The sequence below is a fragment of the Hordeum vulgare genome, chromosome 2H, assembly GCF_904849725.1.
Source record: "Hordeum vulgare subsp. vulgare chromosome 2H, MorexV3_pseudomolecules_assembly, whole genome shotgun sequence".
In the NCBI taxonomy this organism is placed as follows: domain Eukaryota; kingdom Viridiplantae; phylum Streptophyta; class Magnoliopsida; order Poales; family Poaceae; genus Hordeum; species Hordeum vulgare.
The window spans coordinates 627,427,693-627,448,667 of record NC_058519.1 but is presented as its reverse complement, the minus strand read 5'-3'; the positions used below and the strand labels follow the sequence as shown (position 1 = coordinate 627,448,667).

The 20,975-nt window shown below is 46.7% G+C and overlaps 1 protein-coding gene and 1 pseudogene across 1 annotated transcript; one reads left to right on the top strand and one right to left on the bottom strand.

Annotated features, from left to right (window-relative positions):
- Positions 1 to 401: 401 nt before the first annotated feature.
- On the bottom strand, positions 402 to 6,467 carry LOC123428831 (pentatricopeptide repeat-containing protein At3g62890-like). Its single transcript, XM_045112961.1, has 5 exons — positions 6,403 to 6,467; positions 6,065 to 6,190; positions 1,780 to 5,446; positions 1,191 to 1,662; positions 402 to 935 (listed from the first exon to the last, which is right to left on the bottom strand). The coding sequence occupies exons 1-3, from the start codon at positions 6,465 to 6,467 to the stop codon at positions 3,475 to 3,477; spliced, it is 2,163 nt and encodes a 720-aa protein (XP_044968896.1). The 3' UTR covers positions 402 to 935; positions 1,191 to 1,662; positions 1,780 to 3,474.
- A 4,835-nt stretch (positions 6,468 to 11,302) lies between these two features.
- Positions 11,303 to 15,304, top strand: LOC123430963 (annotated as a pseudogene).
- Positions 15,305 to 20,975: the final 5,671 nt, after the last annotated feature.

Sequence of the window (20,975 nt, the reverse complement as noted above, 5' to 3'; positions counted from 1 at the left end):
ATTCAAAATCACACAAAACCCAAAAGAAAAAAGAGCAAATCAAGGAGTAGATCAATAGCTCGTGGCAGCAATATTTCTCCCACACGAGGTTCAAATTCAGGTGACTAGTGCCCAATGTGCTAAAATATGGATTTATGGATTTATCACATGTATATATCAATTTCAGTGCAAACTTTAGTGAAATTATGGATTTATCAATTTATCACATGTATATATCAATTTCAGCATGTGATTTTTTAGGTGAATTTTAGCATGCGACCAGGAAGAGTGCGCCTTCCCTGCAATAACATAAAATAACATAAGATGCCGTGTCAATCTATAGCGAATCTATAGCAATGCAAATAAGTCGAGAGTGTTATTTCACAAGAAAAAAAAAACAGTCTCGGATTGACACATCAGCATGCAATAAGACTTTTCCTAGGTAATCAACATCAACCACATTATCATCTTCAGCACGACCAGTTACATCAACCGCATTATCATCTTCAGCACCACCAGTTACATCAACCACATTATCATCTTCAGCACGACCAGTTATGTGCATCGCTTATGACCAAGTAGTTAAACAGTGCAAGTCCTTGCAACAAATCTGGGCTTTCGCCGACATGCCTGGCGACAGTAGCTGGTTGTGTGACTTCCATACATTGACCATACAAGTGAAAAATAAAAGGTTTCTCATTATATGGGCTGGGTTACACTTACACCCAAGAAACATGGATGACTAGAACTCAGATTATTACTGCAGACATCATTTTCCATGTAAATTATGGAGACGGTAGGTCCTGCACCGTCTACCAGGTTGTGTTGAATGTGTCTTGCAAACCAGCATAAACTTACTCCCCGACAAACAGAAATACCAGGCCAATTCTCCACAGTTCCACATCGGCAAAGTAATGTACGTCGACGCCAGATCTTGTTCCGGTGACAATATTATGCTGCAAGTGCATCATGATTCTGTTATGGTCAAAACACTAGCAAAAAAATCCGAAGAACTGAAAGGAAAAGGACGCGAGGCAGGAGCTGAGTGAACCCTACCGACAAAAACATCTGGTCAACAAATACAGTTCCTATGTAGTAAGCCAATAACCTTTCTACAACTTTCCATACAAAAAGGGGAGGGAATCAGAACTAGCTGCTGTTTGTCGGTGTATTCCAGTACTAACACTAAGATCAGACAGAAACTGACATACCATATGGCACTGTGACCCCCAATTATCCTGGCCTTGAGGTTATGATGATGCAATCACTTGACTTTTGCCAATGATCTTGGCTTTTCCCCAGAATTCGATCGCTGTGATTGCCTCACCATCTTAAACAGCAAGGGCATGTGTGAGAAGAATCACTTGATTGCTTTCCCAAACTATGTTGCTCTGACAGAGGAAATATCCTCCTTCAGGCATTTTATGACTCCAATGTACTTCCAGGTTAGCATCTTTGTCTTCTGGTACTTTGAAGATTGCTTTCTGCAGTGCCGTCTGCCGACAATTTTTTGTGTGTGCATCATCATTAGCATGCTGCAAATTTGATTTACCCACCCTTTGTTGCTTTAGCTTTCTCAACACATGAGTGGATCATCCGGGAGATCTATCACCCACTCGATGAATTTCATGTGTGTAAAACATGCCTAACATCACGAGTAAAAGTGTACTTCCATGTCCAATCCTGCAGACACACCAATGAAATTCCGGTCAGAAATTGAACACTTGTAGTCTGTCCGTAATGGAACATGTCTGGTTGTAGTTCCGATGTAAATCCCTTAACTCTAGAGTTACAACTTACAACTGAACAAAGGCATTGCAAGCTGATGGATCCATGACGTGAAGAGATGAAGACAACACATTTAGCCTTTTTTGAAACCTTGAGCTAAAGGTACTCGCTGCTTAAGAGATCGTTAAGGTATCATCACAAGGGATATCCATCAGTAGGACGGAAGCCGCATGAGAGAACGACAAAAAAAGGGGTGAATGTGAATACTTCTTCAGGAATTATGGTTTTGCTATCAGGATAAACTTAATTGTAGTGTGTAGAAAGATGAAAACATATCTCTTACCCACTGAAAACAACTGTCCATTACTGCACTGCTAATGCTCAGAGCTTTGAATTCTTCCATCAATGCCATCAGTTCAGAAGAGAGATCATTGTTCTGAAACAACATTGACAGAGTTCGGTGTGTTTGCTTGTGGGGCAAATTTGATCTCTCCAACAGAGCCAAGGCTCTTGTTGCTTTGGAGAAAGTTTGCAAGCCAAAGAAGGATGTTGGACTTGGCATCACCAACCTCACAGTTCAAAATGATGCACTCCTCATGGAATACCTTCATAAATTCTACAACAATCATGATATCTCCTAGGCCAGGCTGGTTTGGAACTACTACAACGACTTGATCCCTCATGCGCCTCGTCCCCTACAGGCTCCTGCTAGCGAGGCGTGTTCAATCTTCACAGCAAATTCCTCCATGTGCCCTCTTGCTCTGCCGGAAGGGGCAGCACCATTGGTTTTTTTGAGTGATCGCTGGCCCGGCTCTGAGCCAAAGCTTCACCTTTGCCTCCCCAAGCTTCACCCCTTTTTCATCAACAACCAGATCTCTGAGCCCCAGGCCCTGGCTCACTCCGACATCTTGGATCTTTACCACCTGCCCCTCTCTCCTCAAGCTTTTGACAAGCTGCAGCTCCTCAGTTCCATCCTCCAGGATGCACACCTCAACAGTAATGCTGGCGCCGCCTGGTTCTAGCCCTGGGGCGGTGGTGGACTCTATTCTTTCTCCGAGGTTTACGGGCGTGAATTTTCTGATACTCAGCCACCTGATCCGTCTAAGTGTATCTGGTCCTCCAAATGTACTTCAAAGACCAAAGCTTTTGCCAGGCTGCTTTTCATGGACAGACTCAATACCAGAGACATGCTTTAACGGAAAAAATAAGGACATTGGAGGCAGAGACAACTGTGTTCTATACTCTACTGAATCTGTAGGGACCACTGATCATCTCTTCTGGCACTGTCCTTATAGAATCATATCAATTTGCCCCAGCATCATCTTAGAACTTCGACAACACGATTGCCTCTGCCTATGCCAAATTAAACTTCCACAATCCCTTCTTCATGGAAGCTTACATCATTGTTCCCTAGTGCAATTAGAAACAAAGGAATGTAAAAATCTTCGACATCTCCTCTAGCTTAGAATCCTGGTCTTTTATTTAGGGAGCTTTACCTCATCTCCTTTAGAATGAAATCTGATATTGCTGATCCTGTTTGCATCTGGTTTGACTCAATTGCGCAAACTCCTGTATAGAATTTACTGTCGGGCCTCCCCCATAGTTTTGGGTTAAAAACCCCAGCTGGAAACTTAAGCAGCAAGAGGCTAACGATATCAAATGAACTGGGATCTGCTGCAAACTAGAAAATTCCTGTCAGCCACCAACTCTTAGACTCCAGCAAAATGGTTGAATTCAACAACAACAACAAAAACATCAGCTGATTAACTACCAATAGTCAAGGCAAGAACACTTCCCTTCTTTCATATGATGGAATCTACTACCATCTCTCACAATAATCTCCCTATTGAAAACCTTTGTCACCATCTTACTGAATTCATGACAATCCCCACACACCTGAAGGTTCTTAACAATACGGATCGGGTTGCCAACTTCCGTAACTATGAACCCATAAGCAATTGCCAGACGCTCGCTGTGCACCTTGATTGCATGCGCTTTCTCTTCATCTCCAATGTCATGCAATACAGATGACACGTCTGGTACATACCCTGCATCTGCCAACCTTCTGTTAATCATGTCAAGCATGTTATATATCTGAATGGAATCCTTGTGATCCATGTCTCCTACAAGAAACTTATGCACGTTTCCCTGTGCTTCCATCAAGCTCCAGCCAGCTGACTTGCTGGTACCCCGACTAGACATCAGCTTCCTGACTTCCCTGACTTCATCCCATTTCTTTGCCTTGGCATATATACTTGCAAGGAGGACATAGTGGCCATCATGAGCTGGCTCCAGTTCAATTAGCTTGTTACCAACCTTGACCCCCAGGTCCACCAGGCCATGTTTCTTGCAAGCCGAGAGTACAGTGCCCCAGAGAACTGGATCAGGTGCAATAGGCATCCCTTCGATCAATTCAATGGCTTCTGGAACAAGACCGGCCCGACCTAGAAGATCAACCATGCAGCCGTAATGCTCCATTTCTGGCTCAACGCTATATTTTTCAGCCATTGATTCAAAATACCGCCGCCCCTCAGCAACAAGGCCAAAGCGGCTGCAGGCATTTAGCACGCCAACAAACGTAATGTTCGTTGGACACAAACCCTCGCCAAGAAACCGTTCAAAGAGTTCCACTGCATCCTGTCCCAACCCATGAGAAGCAAGTCCACAGATCATGGCGTTCCATGCAAAAACATCCCTCCTCGGCATCCCATCAAAAACTTCCCTTGCCACTGTCACACACCCGCACTTGGCATACATATCCACCATGGCAGCCCCTACATTTACACTGATCGGCATCCCTTCTTGATGGACAACCTGGTGCACAAACCTCCCGTGCTCAAGCAAACCCAGCTGTGCAGCCGCTGACAATGCTGTCACCACCGCAGCCTCATTCACTCTCACCCCCTTCTCCACCATATCCCTAAACAACGCTAGCGCCACATCCAGCTCTCCTTCCTTCACATACCCGCCCACCACGGTGCTCCAGGAAACCTCATCCCTGACCGGCATTTCATCAAACACCTCGCATGCAACCCTCGCCATGCCCGCTCGGACGTACCCGGCAAGGATCGCGTTCCAGGTCACGACGTCCCGCACGCGCGGCAGCTCGTCGAACACCCGCCGCATCGCTCCCACGTCGCCGCAGACGCTGTAGAAGTGCGTAAGCGCGTTCCGCACGTAGAGATCGCCGGCCGCGCCCGCCTTCACGGCCAGCGCGTGCACGTGGGAGCCCAGAGAGGAGGAGGCCGGGCCGCCGTAGCGGTCGGCGTCGAGGTGGCTGGAGATGGAGGAGAGGAGGAAGGTGAAGGAGTGGGGGTTGCGTCGCGGGAGGCCGGGGAAGAGGCGGAGCGGGAGCGGGTGCGGGAGCACGCGGAGGAGGTGGTTGGACGCGAAGGCGGAGGAGGAGTTGGAGCGGCGGAAGAGGGAGAGCGGGTAGGAGGAGGAGGCGTCGTCGTGGAGCGGCGGGAGGCGGGGGAGGGCGGCGAGGAGGTGCGGGAGGACGCGCGCGGTGGCGAGGCCGAGGACGGCGAGGCGGGCGTGCGCCTGCTGGACGTGGCGGGCGGTGGCCGCGCGCCGCGGCAGGAGCGCGCCGAGGAGCTGCCTCGCGTCGGCGTCCGGATGCGCGTGGAAGGTTGGGGCGCGCCGACGGGGCGGGGGCTGGTCCAACGGCATGGAGACGGCGGCGCCAACAAACAGGGCGGCGAGCACCTCCGAGTTTTTGACTTTTAAGAACGACGGACTGCGAGCATTGAGGATTTTTTCACGATATTGACCCATGGAATGAAAGTATTGCATGGAATGAACTCTGATTGAAACCATTTCACGATCTGATTTTTTTAAAACGCCAGAGCCCGTGGCATTGCGAGAAAATTAGGTATTTGCCATTTTTAACATGGGGCATCGCAAAATTGCCACTCTGTACATGGACTTCGCAAAATTGTCACCCATGATATGGACACTTTGATTACCATGCCATTTTTAGTATGATTTTCCTTTTGTTTTCCTATTTATATGCACCTGAAAGGACTAGACTGCCCCTGGCTATTCTATACGTTGCTTGGTGTGGTCAAAACTCAAAATTGGAATGCTGGCTCAGCCAGTGTTGCTTGCCGCAGTATTTCATCCATGCCTTCGCACGCCAGCTAAGCTCCTTGCTGACTGCTCATCCGCGCCTAACTCGCTCTCACCTGTTCATTGCATAGCTCGCCCATGCCTGCGTGCACCACGAGAGCGTGCTCTCGTCTGCTCGGCGTCATAGCTTGTCTGTGTGTGATGTCGACGCTCACTGCTCACCCATGCCTGCACACCTGCATCGTGCGAAGCGTGCCCTCGCCTGCTTGCGCAAGTTGCAGCTCACCTCTCCTGCTCGCCCACACCTGCGTTGTTGCGCACACCACTGCAGCTCGACCCGCGGCGTGTTGGTGGAGTAACGGTCTCGCGAGGACAGCGATGAACAGCAGCACTAATGGTGTGGCGGAAGCAGCTGGACCCATGGAGGATGGAGAAAAAGGTGAGTACAGGTGACCAGGTGTTGGACATGGGAGAGAATACGAGCAACTTACAATTGTACACCCTTGAAAGTTGTACTTCGCTAGAACCTCTTACTACTTGTTCATGGATTGAATTAGGGATCAAGCAAACAAAGCAAGAGAAAGAGATAATACATTATTATCCGCCGTTGGGTTACTACCGTACCAGGGTGCGTCATGCGCAGCGTCGAGGCCATCGACGGCGGTGACGTTCAGGCCAATAGGCGGCATCGCGGCAGCGTTCAGGAGATTCGGCCTATAGGCGACTTGCACCGGCCGCGCTCTTTTTGGCTGATTGCGTACACGTTCGGAACACAGCAAAATACTGCCTAATGCATACATGGTAGAGGTACACGATGCGATCAGGAATCAAGGGCAGTCTAGTCCTTTCAGGTGCGTGTAAATGGAAAAACTAATGAAAAATCCATAAAAGGTGGAAAATGGCATGGTAATCAAAGTGGGCACCAACTGAGTGGCAATTTTGCGAAGTCCATCTTGACAGTGGCAATTTTATGAAGCCACATGTTGAAAATGGGAAATAGCCGATTTTCTCGTGGCGTTGCAGACGCACATAGAAACGCCAGTCTAATGTGGCGTTGCAGACCCACTCAAACGCCAGTCTAATGTGGCGTTGCAGACCCACTCAAACGTCAGTCTAACGTGGCGTTGCAGGCAACGCGTGAAACGCCATGGTCCATGGCGTTTCAGCAGTACACATGTTGCTGGCAGCATGCCGTGGGCTGGCTGGATGTCGTCGCTGCGTTCCATAGTGGGTCTGCAACGCCAGCACAGTTGGCGTTTCACAATGGGCCTGCAACGTCACATTAGACTGGCGTTGCAAGAAAGAAAAAACGCCACCGTAGACTGGCGTGTCACTGTTCGGCAGCAACGCCAGCACTGTTGGCGTTTCACAGTGGGTCTGCAACGCCACTTTAGACTGGCGTTGCAAAAAAGAAAAAACGTCACGGTAGACAGGCGTGTCACTATAGGGCAGCAACGCCACGGTAGACAGGCGTTGCATAGTGGGGCAGCAACGCCACGGCTTGTGGCATTTCTAAAAGGGTCAGATCGTGAAATGGTTTCAAATCTAGTTCATTTTATGCTCATGTTTAGAAAAAAGGTTAAAACGGTGAAAAAATCGGAGCATTGATCCAACAGATTTTCTTCAATGAACGGGAGTATAGCAAATTTCCAATATCATGTACTCCCTTCATCCATATATATATAAGGCCTAATGCATTTTTCGAAATTGTGTTTGACTATTGATAAGATTAATAGTATATGAAATGCATAATGTAAAAATTATATTATTGAAAGCTCCTTTCACGTAGAAATTTGAACATATGTTTTGTGTAACTTGCATGTCATATATTATTACTCTAACATATGGTCAAAGTTGGCTTCGAAAAGCGCATTATGCCCTATATATATGGATAGAGCCAGTACCATGCCTTGCAAAGGTACATATACATATTCTAATGATTCAACATTTCGATATAAAATTCACATTCATTATATTTTAGATTTAAATAAAATTCAGTTTGATTAAGCATGGATAAAGAGACGTAAAGGATTCAAGGGAGGGTCAGGCCCAATCAACTGTCTTTTCCTAAAGGAAAACTCTTAAAATTCATCGGTTAACTTCTACCTCTCTTAAACCGTCTCCTTCGCTCAACACGTTTCCCTATGGACCAACGTTTTCGAGCCTTATCTCTTCCTCCCTGGACCACACGCTCTTCTTCTCCGTCCCAACTGTTAGCTCCACTCTTTCTTCATGATCAAATCTCGCGTTGCATGACAGATTCAAGTGCGCCATTTTTCCTGCTGCTTCCTCATCCTTCCCCTCCTAGTTGTTGCCGTCGGTCATCACCGCAGACACCAATGGCCATCATTTCATGTGGGGACATGGGGGTTGTGCTGTGACCCGGTGTCGTGTGAGACACGGTGAAGCTGCTCCACGATGATGACCGACAACGCTTCGGGGGCTCGGGGTCACATGCTGGAGGTGGGTTGCGATCCCTCTGACCACCCGTGTGTCCCAGTGCCACTGATGCTACAAGATGGCCAGCGTTGGGGAAAGATTTGGGCGCCGAGACACTGCATCACAACGCATCATCCATGGATGAGCTTGGGGAAAAGTTTGGCAACGGTGCTGCAACGCAACACACGTGGCGCTGCTCGCCGACGACGGTGCTGCAACGAAGCATCCATGACGCTGCTCGTCGAAGACGGAGTTGCAATGGAGTTCTGTCGGCGTCGTCGATGCTGCGTTGGAGCTCCGCTGGAGTTGCAATGGAGCTTCGCAGGAACCGTCCATGCTGCGTTGGAGCTTCACCGGGGATGCAATGGAGCTTCGTCAGAGGCATCAATGCTGCAATGGGAGCTAGAATGAAGCTCCGACGAAAGCCATCAGTGTTGTGTTGAAGCTGCTATAGGCTTAATGCTGCCATGGCGCGATCGGATTACCATCAACGTGTAGATCGGACGGCTCGGGAGGTGGATGATTTCCTAGAGAAATCATCCGGTAGATTTGTACTAGCCGCCTTTCCTAAATGCCATGAAAAGTTGCATGTTTTCTTATATAAAAATAGAAAACATAAATATATAATTGCCATGATATGAAAATATGAAAAATTACATGCCACTTGTGTAAAACTGTCATTTTTATAATTTATACTCCCTCTGTTTTTAAATACTCCCTCCGTCCCGAATTACTTGTTACAAAAATGGATAGAAATGAATGTATCTAGAACTAAAATATATCTAGATACATTCATTATTCGGACAGGTATTTTCGGACGGAGAGAGTATAAGTCTTTTTAGAGATTTCACTACGAACTACATACGGAGCAAAATTAGATATCAATAAAACTGTTCCAGAAACAAGTAGCCCCCCCCCCCATACAATTGCTGATATTTAGGAATGTATGTAGTGGAATCTTTAAAATGGCTTACATTTAAGAATGGATGGAGTAATTTATGGTGGTATGGTTGAAAAACATATCAATTGCAAAACATTTTTTTTATTTTTGCCATGGACCAAAACTAAAATGCCATGCTCTAAATTTTTACTTTAATTCGTCCTTGCCAGTTTGATGAGTGAGGCAAGAAGGTGTCGATAAGGTGCTAGTTTAGAGCAACTATAGCAGAGTCACGTACTTGTGGTCTCCATAATGTATATAAAGTGTGCTTCATAATGTATTGAAGGTCGTGGAGTCCCTGAACAAACGCAGACTCGTCCATAATGTGACCTTCATATTATTTTTTTCTTCTTTCTATCCTATTAATCAATTTAGATCAAATAGTTCAACAAATATTGTTACAAACCGAAAATCTGAAAACAACAAATAATCCGAATCAACTAACATGATCTAGATGCAACAAACGATCCGATGAAAATAAGTAAAAATGAATGAATAAAAAAACACATATGTCCTAGTTAGCCGTCAATGGTGCTCAATGAAATCATCCTTCGGCTAGTGACGGGATCCCAGGTCTTCAATCTTGCAAGGAACCTCATGAAATGGTTGACTGTGAGGCATTGCATATCCCTCTTATCTTCGATACGTAGGATCACACAACATGCCATGAACCTTTTCAAGTCATCCTTGTTCCAAAAACAAGTAGCCCCCCCCCCCCCCCCGCCCCACACAATTGCAAACCTTGCTTGCGACATTACAAATGCTCTTTCAGTGTCCTTCCTCACCAATTCATGCATGTTAGTGAACAACTTAAGTTTCCTCGTTTCAAGGTTATAATTTGTATTCACAAAAATTGACCAAGATGGATAGATGCCATTGGCTAGATAGTAGCCTTGATCATACTGATGACCATTCATCATGAAGTTACACGGCGGAACAGTACCATCAGGTAGCCTTGCAAAACACATGGGATCTTTGCAAGATATTGATGTCACTGTGAGATCTAGACAACCAAAATAGCAATTTCAAATCCCCAATTTTTCATCAGCAACTAGTTCCAAAATTACTGTTGGATCTTGGCAATGCCGAATTGGCTGTGCCAAGCTATTGGGCAATTCTTCAACCACCAATTGTATATCATTAGATGCCTCGTTGTGTCCTTGACACTAGGTGCTCGCAGATACCGCTCAGCATAAGTCCTCACCACAGTTTCAGCTAAAACTTTTGTGCACCTTATAATTGTATCTTTCGTCATTCGAAGATACACATCCAATGCATTTGCATGAGTGCAATATGCAATATGGAATCATCTCTAGGATCTTGGCAATGCCGAATTGGCTGTGCCAAGCTATTGGCCAAGCTTATCGTGGACTTTGGTTCTGTTCCGGTGAATCATCATACACTTGTTTATTGTTATTATTATTTTTGTTTATTTTTCTTATTTCTTGTTGATACAGCAGCACAACACTAATTATCTACCACTGGATCAAAGGTCAACTATATACAATTAAAGAAGATGAAGAGAGGTAGTCTAGTAGGTCAATGGACTTGGAAACCATGCAAAGATACATGCAACAATACGGTGGTATCATCATACCTGATCAAACGGGCCATGCTTTTCGGGCCGGCCCAGAAGCACGACGGCCCGACACACCACGGGACAGGCATAATATGGGCTAATTGGGCCATGTCAGGCATGCAGACGCGCCTTGGGCTATGTCTGGGCTTGAAGGCTAGGCACGCGACCGGCACGACACGATCCGTCTATAATCTTTATTATTTTATTATATATAAGATATAAAATAGCCCAACAAGTTAAAATTAATCAAAAAACAGGCTAAAAGCATAGCAGGCCAGCGGGCCTGACATGCCGACAAACCGGCCCGTATAGCTTCCGTGCAGTGCCTGGCCCTGAAGGCTGCACACGTGGCTGACACGGCATGGCCCGGTTATTATTCGTGCCGCATCGTGCCGGCCTGTTTGGTCAGGTATATGGGTGTCATATTGAGTTTTTCGCAGAACGTCCATGACTTAGAAACCATGCAAAAATACAAGAGTTGTACTGCAGCACGCGGTTCAACGTACGGGCCGGCCGATAACTCGGGTTCGATATTGATTCTTGAGGTACCGTCCGACCCACTCGCCATGGCAGCAGCGTCCGCCGGTGCCCCCTCGTCGTCGCGGGCAATGGTATCCCACCGCATCTCCGATCCTGGCTTCTCCACCGAAGCGTCCTCCTCCTCCTCCTCGCCCTCATCGCGCGCTGATGGGAGCGACGAGGACGTGCTCAACCTGGACTCCCCGTGGGTGGCGGCGACTGAGGCGGAATCCAGGCTGGAGGAGGCCGCTGCTACGGCGAGAATTCACCTTGAGGAAGAGGAGGAAGAAGAGGGGATAAGAGTCAACCAGGAGCGACAGCAGGACGAGGTCCAGTACAGTGCTAATTTCTGATCAAACTAGATATTTTATAACTATCTTCTGATCGATCTTGTTCTGTGGCCCTGTTGCAACGGAGCTTCCGTACGTACTCGTAGGGCAGCGATGCCAAGGTTTACATGGCTTTGGCCTTTGGACTAAGGCTGCAATTTTAGTCAGTTTTGGAGAAGTTTATGTCCTCATACTTGTGCCTTATTCGGTATGTTTTTTTGAAAGTCCGGTAGCTTAATTATTTGGGGTTGCTACGCGTCGGCCGGCGGATCCGCTGCCGCAAGAGCCATCGTATCTTGTGGGGTAGGCGTATTTTTTCTACTTTACAACGGAGAGCTTGTTGCAGAAATGTTTGTAACAGAGGTCGTATTGCAGATTTTTTATGCAACAAAGATTTCGTTGCAGAAATTTTCTGCAACAGAGGTTGTCTGGTGGAGATTATTTTGGCAACAAAGGTCTGGTGACGTTTTTTTTTGCAATAGAGATCTTGTTGTAATTTTTTTGCAGCAGAGGTCTTGTTGTACATTAGTTTTTTGCAACAACAGTGATGTTGCAGAAGTGGACGACGCCTTGCCATCGTCGGTGTCGAGCAGAGGTTGTGTTCTTGATCACCCGGTAGCAGCAGGAGTTGGTGCCGCCGATCTAGAAGTAGGAGGAGGAGAGAGTGTGGGTGGTGGTGAGGCGACCAACGACTGCGACGACGGAGCGCGTGCTCGCCGGCTGCGGTGCAGCGGGGGCGCTCAACGACGGTGCGGCTTCCAGCGCCTCGTTTGGATGAAGGAAGGAAGAGGGAGGAGCATGAGGCCGGAGCGGCATAGCTGGGCGATGGCGGCCGGAGAAGGGCTCCGGCGTATGCGCTCGAGCGACCATGTCCACTGGTCGCGAGCGAACATATGAAGACGCAAAGAGTTGACCTCGTCGGCGACCTCGTCTGCACGATGCCTGTGGTGGCGGCGGTCAGAGTAGCGAATGAAGGCCTCAGCTTGACTGGGAGCTCAGGAAAGCACTAGAGGATCCAGATCCAGATCCCACAACACATCACTTGTTGTGATGGGAGGGCTGCAACAACGGCTGAGTTGCGGTCCAGATCCAGATCCCGCAACACATCACTTGTTGCGGTGGGGGGGATTGCAACAACGATTCGGTTGCGAAAACTAGTTTAAGTAATACGTTGCTCCCGAACCATCATAAACTCCGATCCGACGGTCATGGAGCCGGCGGTCGTTGTTATATGTCGGGTGATTAGAATCATTTCCCTAATTATTTACAACATTGACATTGTATTTTTTAAGTGGACATTGACATTGTACTATTGCAGGATGAATCATCTGTTTGCTGACTTGATCTCATTGTCCACTGCAGCTGATGGCATTGGAAGCAATATATGGGGATGACCTGGTTGAATTTGATAGCAAAGGAGGGCTCCGGTTTTTTCAGGTTTTGTGTTTTGGCCATCAGTTTCAGTGTTGTCTTGTTTCATCTGTCCTTGGATGTTGAAATTCGATTTTGATGGTTTTGTTTATTTTAATTCTAGATGTACATACGCTACGACTTGCATCATGGCTCTCAAGTATGCGCTAAGTTTTCTTCTGCCGATGGAGAATGCCATCATGATGGTACAGAAAAAGATGGTGATGAACCAGAGGAATTCTCTTGCACTTGCAACCTTGACTACTTGCCTCCTTTGGTATTGACATGCTTACTTCCACATTCATATCCTAGCAAAGACCCCCCATATTTTACAATCACTGCCAAATGGATGGACGGTTCTCAAGTTTCTCAGATATGTGAGATGCTCGACTCCATCTGGGCACAACTCCAGGGGCAGGAGGTGGTATATCAGTGGGTTGAGTGGATCCACAATTCGTCTTTGTCACACCTCTGGATTGATGGCAAAATAATATTAGGTCCAGACAGTCGAATACCCAAATTAGACAATCGTGCTATCGCAAGAGGTCTCCCATTGGATTATGTAATCCCTTTGATGCTCGGTTACAATAGTAAGAAGCGTCATAAAGCTTTTCTTGAAGATCTTCATATGTGCATGATATGCCTTAGTGCAAGCAATGGTAAGCCACTACCCTTTCGAATTCTTCTCTATTGTGCATTCATAACAACAAATGACTGGTTGATTTTTCTATGGTTCATGTTAAACAATAAGAACAGTTGGGCCTGTTTTTACTTTCAATTAAGCTTCTTACATAACTGAATTGTGTGGATAGAAGTCCGTTCCCTGATGAACTAACTTGAGCTTTCAAACAATTAGGTTCAAACTTCATCCAGATGCCATGCCAGCATTTGTTCTGTGTCAAGTGCATGGAGACCTTATGCCGGATGCATGTGAAGGAAGGTACAGTGTTCCGATTGGTGTGCCCCGACACCAAGTGCAACAATTCTATTCCACCGTATCTGCTAAAGAATATTCTTAGGGAAGAAGAATTTGAACGTTGGGATAGGCTTGTTCTTGAGAAAGCGTTGGGCTCAATGTCAGACGTGGCTTACTGCACAAGATGTTCGATTGCTTGCTTGGCAGACGAGGATAAAAACGCACAATGTCCAAAATGTTCCTTTACCTTCTGCTCAGTTTGCATGGACCCACGCCATCCAGGGAAACAATGTTTAACTCCAGAACAAAAGCTCCAGCGCCGTCAGGTAGAAATGCAACTAAAATCTGTTCTGCATTTGCATCGGCGGGGGAGGCTTAGACTCTAGGGTCTTAAACTTGCATTTATTGTTACACTAAGCAATTAATACACAATCATCCTGGTATATAACCTGTTACCAGCAGAAAACCACATTTTGGTTTGTTGGTAAAACCTTCAAACATAAAATATACTACCTCTGTGAACTAATATAAGACCATTTAGATCACTACTTCAGTGATCTAAATGATTTTTTTTTTGAGAAAGCACATCTGATGTGCTGTTACATAGTTACATAATTGACTGTTGCAACATAATAATTCAGTCTTAAATCAATGTTTGCAGGCATCAGGCAAGTTAGATGTGATGGAGATGGTGCAGGAAATGTTGATGATAAAAACGTTGTACAGCGATGCTAGGGCATGTCCAAATTGTCGGATAGCCATTAGCAAAACTGAAGGGTGCAACATAATGTATTGTGTGAACTGTGGCAAGTCATTCTGCTACCGTTGTGGTAAGGCCATGGGTGAAGGCTTTTCTGATCATTTCAGGTAGGCCATCCTAAACAATCAAGAGTTCCTTTCACCTGAAGAAAGGGCGAGACATCCAAGATCTCAGGCTCTTTATGTTTATGCATGTACGATCTGACAGACTAGCGCACAAATCCGTGTATGCAGGAAATGCGGGCTGTATGCGCCTAGAGAAGAATCTGATACAAAGGATTTGCAGAAGCAACTGGAAAAGCTAGAAACCGGGAAACATAGGGCTCAAAGGCAACCGGTAGGTAGTACCGTAAAATGCCCGAAATGCCGCCAGAAAATTTTCAAGGTACCAAAAGCTAGCTTATCAATGAATCTGCAACATTGCATGAATGTAGTAACATGATGGTCCACGAGGGTATGTGGCCAAGTTAATGAGCACTAGCTTGCCTCCGATCGATGTGTGCAGGATGATGCTGAATATATCTTCTGTCGGGCGTGTCAAGCCAGCTATTGTACCCTGTGCAAAAAGCGGGTGGAGTTTACAAGGCAACATGGGGCAGGGGGGCACTGGGGTTCACCGGAGTGCGTGGGGATAACCTTCTAGTGCCAGATATGTGCTCCCGTTGTTGCAGCTTTGAGATTTACATCTTCTTGTGCGAAACAATCAACATGTTGTGTTATGTGTTGTAAATTGAAGACGGGCGGCATAACTAGGTAAAAGTAACCAGAGTATAAGACATGCATATATCTATAATAGTGTCAGAGAGATGTATATTTAAAGAAATAATTGAGATAACCTTCAACCATTACTTGGATGAATACTATTGTCATGAATCACTTTGTGTATAAACTAAGCTTGGTCCACAAACCAGATGCCATATAATTGTTTTTTTGGGGAAGGGGATGCACACTGCCAATATAATTGCTTGTATAATTGAGTATGAGCCAAACAAAGGTGTGTTAGTTATTTTTCCAATAAAAAAAGAGTTACAATAAAAGCTCATATTTTGTAGAGATTACTCCTTAAGCTACCAAACTGGCAAAAATAATGTACCGAGCCCACATAAAAAAATCATCATTCAGGAGAGGAACTATCTACTGCCGCATAAGAAAGGTAAAAATGTGCAAACTGTCTACTCGGTGCCACTCTATTTCATATAACATAATAACATGTAAAAACGGTGCAACTCAGTGCTATCTCTACAAAGAGTTGCAATAAAAGCTCATACTTTGTAGAGATTACTCCTCGAGCTACCAAACTCGCAGAAATAACATACCAAGGCGTGGACTGGGTTGGCGAGAGTGGGCAAGAAGGGGGGGGGGGGGGATGGCGAGGGTGTTGATGGCGGTGAGGAGGCATGGCTAGGAGAGATGCGACTGGGGACGGTGAGGAAGCCACGGTTAGGGCGGCAACATGTCTTGACCAAGTTTGTAAACATTTTTGCTTATTTTTCGTAAATTAACCGGGCAACCCTTTTTTACTTAGAAATAAGACTACAGACCCTCGTGTCGTCTCCCGTTCGGGGGAAAGAAGCGCCACCGTCGCAGCTTCTCGTTCCCCCTATTCCAGACTGGCCACTGCTGGAGGGGCTCCCCGACAAAGCCCTCGCGAGCCTCAAGGAAGGTGGTGGCCGAGCACTCGCCTCTGTGGCGTGGCGGGCGCGCGGGCGTGCATGCGCTTGGTGCAATGCGGCTCCATGGGCTTCTCCCTTGCGATGCATGTGTGTGTCGCGCTGGTGGCATCCTCGGTGCCGGTATGCTGAGCATAAGGTTGTGCGTGCAAGTGGAGTCCTCGGTTGACGGTGTCCCACACTAGGGGGTGTTGGAAATATGAGTGATTTACCATGTGATTTTACTAGTAGAAACAATATCATGAATTCCATAGCAATTATAAGACAAGTCATGCAATCATACAGAGAGTATGCAAGTAGCATATGAAGTGGTGAGTAGGAATGGAACATATTTAGAACAGAAACTAGACCAAGAAACTTTGGCAAGAACTCAAAGAAAAAGAACATGAACACGTAATGAGTTGCAGCAGCAGCTGTAGTGGGATTTGCATTGACGCCGTCCATGTTGTCGAAGGGGTTGTTGATGTCAGGGAAGAAGTCGTCGTTCGGGAAGTGGTCGTCGGCATCCGTGGCGTTCGAGATGAAGATGCCAGTAGTCGCGCAGAGCGCTCCCCAAAAACCTTATCACCTTTTTCCCGTACAACACTCAAAGAGGCGGGGTTTCATAGGCCTACTGTCCCGACCCGCGGTGCACGCCGCAAGCCGGGGGGGGGGGGGGGGGCTAGCAGTAGCTCAGAGATTGGAACTCGATGGCGTGAGGAAGATGATGTTTTGGTGTGTACCTCTAGAGAGGAGCGACCTCTTTTTTATAGGCACAAGAGAAAGAGACGAACACGCAATGACCGGAGGCGAAGAAAAAGAGGGAGACCAAACAAACAAGCAACAACTGAGGGGTGCATCGTTCGTATTCAATCTCCACTACAACAAAACCTTTCTGCTCTCAAGTGACCTTTCATATACCAGTCAGGCATGGCAAAAATTTAGACATCGGATCGGCTCGTTCCCACAAGCGGCGTCGCATCGTGACGAGGCATGGCGAGGCGGGCGGAGGAGGAGCGTGCGTTTATGTCTCTCTTGCTCTGATGCTCATACATGTGGGGAAGCATCCTCCCTTATAAGGAGGTTCAACTCCTATCAAACTAGCAATGTGGGACTAAAGTTTAGTCCCACCTCTTGCCTTGCACGAATGGGCTAAGTGGGCCTCTAGGATTTAATAGGAATTCTGAAAAAGGTTTGGATCGCGAAGACGTTCCACTACATCAACCGCGTTCCTTAACGCTTCCCGCTTAGCGATCTACAAGGGTATGTGGATCTAATCTCCCCTCCCGTAGATGATCATCACCATGATAGGTCTTTCGTGTGAGTAGGAATTTTTTTGTTTCCCATGCAATGTTCCCCAACAGGGAGAATCAACCTTGGTGGCAAACAATTCAAGGGACTTGTCTTGCGATTCAACTACTTTATCCCTGTAAACCTTCTAATGCAATTCCGAGGTGATAGCCATACTCTTCAATCGAGACTTCACCCCAACTCCAACATCATACCTTCTAATGAGTTTAACATCAACATTTGGATCAATCCAATTCAATACACTCCTAACTTTGACAACCAAGTCCTCATAAGTTGGGCTTGAGTCAAAAACCATGGAATCTTCCCCTTCATCATCATTGCCTTTCATAATTATCTCCTTATCCAAATAATGTACATTGACGAGAGTATCCATCTATGTACATGACAAAATTTTTGTCAACGATAGGCAGACAACAAAATATGAATCAAGTAACTTATACAAATTCATGGATCAAAAAGTTCTACAAATGACAATGTCTAACCCTAACACTAATCCTAACCCTAACACTAATCCTAACCCTAACCCTAACACTATAGATCGGTGTTACAAAATGATGACTAGTCATACTGCACACATTAAAGCATCAAAACAACCATATCATCCATCAAATCCATTGATTTCAAGCAAAAATGACCTAATTTAGGGTTTGCATACAAGTAAAGAATGCCACCAAATGAGATGATTCCAACCAACCAAAAAGAAGGGGGTGAGGGAGGTACCTTGAGTGATGAAATTGGACTCAACCCACCGGACAAAACTCAAGCAATGGAGATGGATTTGATGGAGGCAAGAATGGGGCAGGGAGAGGGGAGAGGAGCTCAGCTCGGGGGAGGAGGGGGATTTGAGGGTGAATGGGTGGCTGGTGGGTCCACTCACTCATTTTACTGGGCTGGAGACCCTACTGCCAAGACCTTCGGCGGTAGGCTATTACACCCTACCGCGAGTGATGTTGGCGGTAGGCTACTAATCCACGTCAGCATGCGAGACGGCGCCGTCTGGCCTAACGACAACTTATCGCCAAAGGGGTTGGCGGTAGCCTGTGCAAACCTACTCCCGTAGGTTCTCGCGGTAGAAAAAGGGTCAGATCCAAAAAAAATCCCCACCGGGGTGAGATCCGGCTAAACCTTCTAAAAAATGAAAAAGTGAATATGTGCGCCACATTCCTCTAACTAGAGATCCGTTGCCTAGCACAACTCCACCTTAAGTTTTGCAATGGTCTTTTCAGTACACACAAACCAAAACATTGGTAGACACTTTTCTTATGCCAAATTACAATAATTTTCAAATCGTAGACTTATGGTGTGTTTCCTTCTAACATTTTTTTTACTAGGAGACTAGAGAATCCAACTAGTAAGTATGACCATTTTTTGAAATGGAGGATGACTTGTGGCCTCTGCATCTGGAAGATGCATGCAACCATTTTATTAGTTATTTACAAAGACCTTACAAAGTAGTACATCAAGAAATCTGAAACCACCATCTTAGCAACATTTGTCGCTACTTATATCCACTTGATGAAGGACTGTCGATAGTCCAAGCCAAATACCAAATAGACACCGCACAAATACTTAGCATCTAAAGCTGTATGCCCCAACCAAGCCAAATACTGGGTTTAGGATGCAAACCGGTCTACCGCATTCATATGTCGTTGCTGCCATATTCCACTGATCCATCTTCATCGCATATCCTGACACATCAACCTTGCGAGGCCTGTCATCGATGTCCCCATGACACCATACAATGCCCCCTCCCTCGTGTGTACATCATCACACATCCATCGTAGAGCCCCTGCAGTGCCATGCCGCCAAGACTCCACATTGTCGATACATCACATGGAATGTTGCTCCACCGCTGGAACCGTCCACTGGTCCCTCAATCCAATGCACACCTCCAAGAATGACGCCCCCAATGAGGGAACGACATAAGTGCACCGACGCTGTCCTATTGACTAATCTTGGGTTTCCCTCGAAGGTAGAGGAAGGAGTTGTTGGAAATATGCCCTAGAGGCAATAATAAAATGGTTATTATCATATTTCCTTGTTCATGATAATCGTCTATTGTTCATGCTATAATTGTATTAACATGAAACAGTAATACATGTGTGAATAAATAGATCACAATGTGTCCCTAGCATGCCTCTAGTTGGCTAGCTCGTTAGTAAATAGATGATCATGGTTTCCTGATCATGGGCATTAGATGTCGTTGATAACGGGATCACATCATTGGGAGAATGATGTGATGGACAAGACCCAATCCTAAGCCTAGCACTAGATCGTATTGTTCGTATGCTAATGCTTTTCTAATGTCAAGTATCTTTTCCTTCGACCGTGAGATTGTGCAACTCCCGGATACCGTAGGAGTGCTTTGGGTGTATCAAACGTCACAACGTAATTGGGTGACTATAAAGGTGCACTACGGGTACCTCCGAAAGTGTCTGTTGGGTTGGTACGAATCGAGATCGGGATTTGTCACTCCGTGTGACGGAGAGGTATCTCTGGGCCCACTCGGTAGAACATCATCATGAGCTCAATGTGACTAAGGAGTTAGTCACACGATGACGTGCTACGGAACGAGTAAAGAGACTTACCGGTAACGAGATTGAACAAGGTATAGGTATACCGACGATCGAATCTCGGGCAAGTTCTATACCGACAGACAAAGGGAATTGTATACGGGATTGATTGAATCCTGACATCGTGGTTCATCTGATGAGATCATCGTGGAGCAAGTGGGAGCCACCATGGGTATCCAGACCCCGCTGATGGTTATTGGCCGGAGAGGTGTCTCGGTCATGTGTGCCTGTCTCCCGAACCCGTAGGGTCTACACACTTAAGGTTCGATGACGCTAGGGTTATAGGAAATTGTTATACGAGGTTATCAAAAGTTGTTCGGAGTCCCGGATGAGATCCCGGACGTCACGAGGAGCTCCGGAATGGTCCGAAGGTAAAGATTGATATATAGGACGGATGGTTTCGGACACCGGAAGTGTTTCGGGGGTCACCGGTAACGTACCGGGACCACCGGGACCACCGGAGGTGGCCCCGGGGGTCCACCGAAAGGGGGCAACGACCCCGTGAGGCTATATGGGCCAAGTGGGGAAGGGAACCAGCCCCTAGGTGCGCTGGTGCGCCCCCCACCCAGCCCATGCGCACCAGAGAGGGAGGGAGGGGGAACCCTAGGCGCAGGGGAGGCCCAAGGCCCACCTAGGGCGCCCCCCTTTTCCCTGCCCTGGCCGCCGCCCCCCTCCCATCTGGTGGATGCCGCACCACCTAGGGGGGAACCCTAGGGGTGGTGCACCCCCTCCCCTCCCCCTATATATTGTTGAGGTGTCGGGGCTGTTTCGCA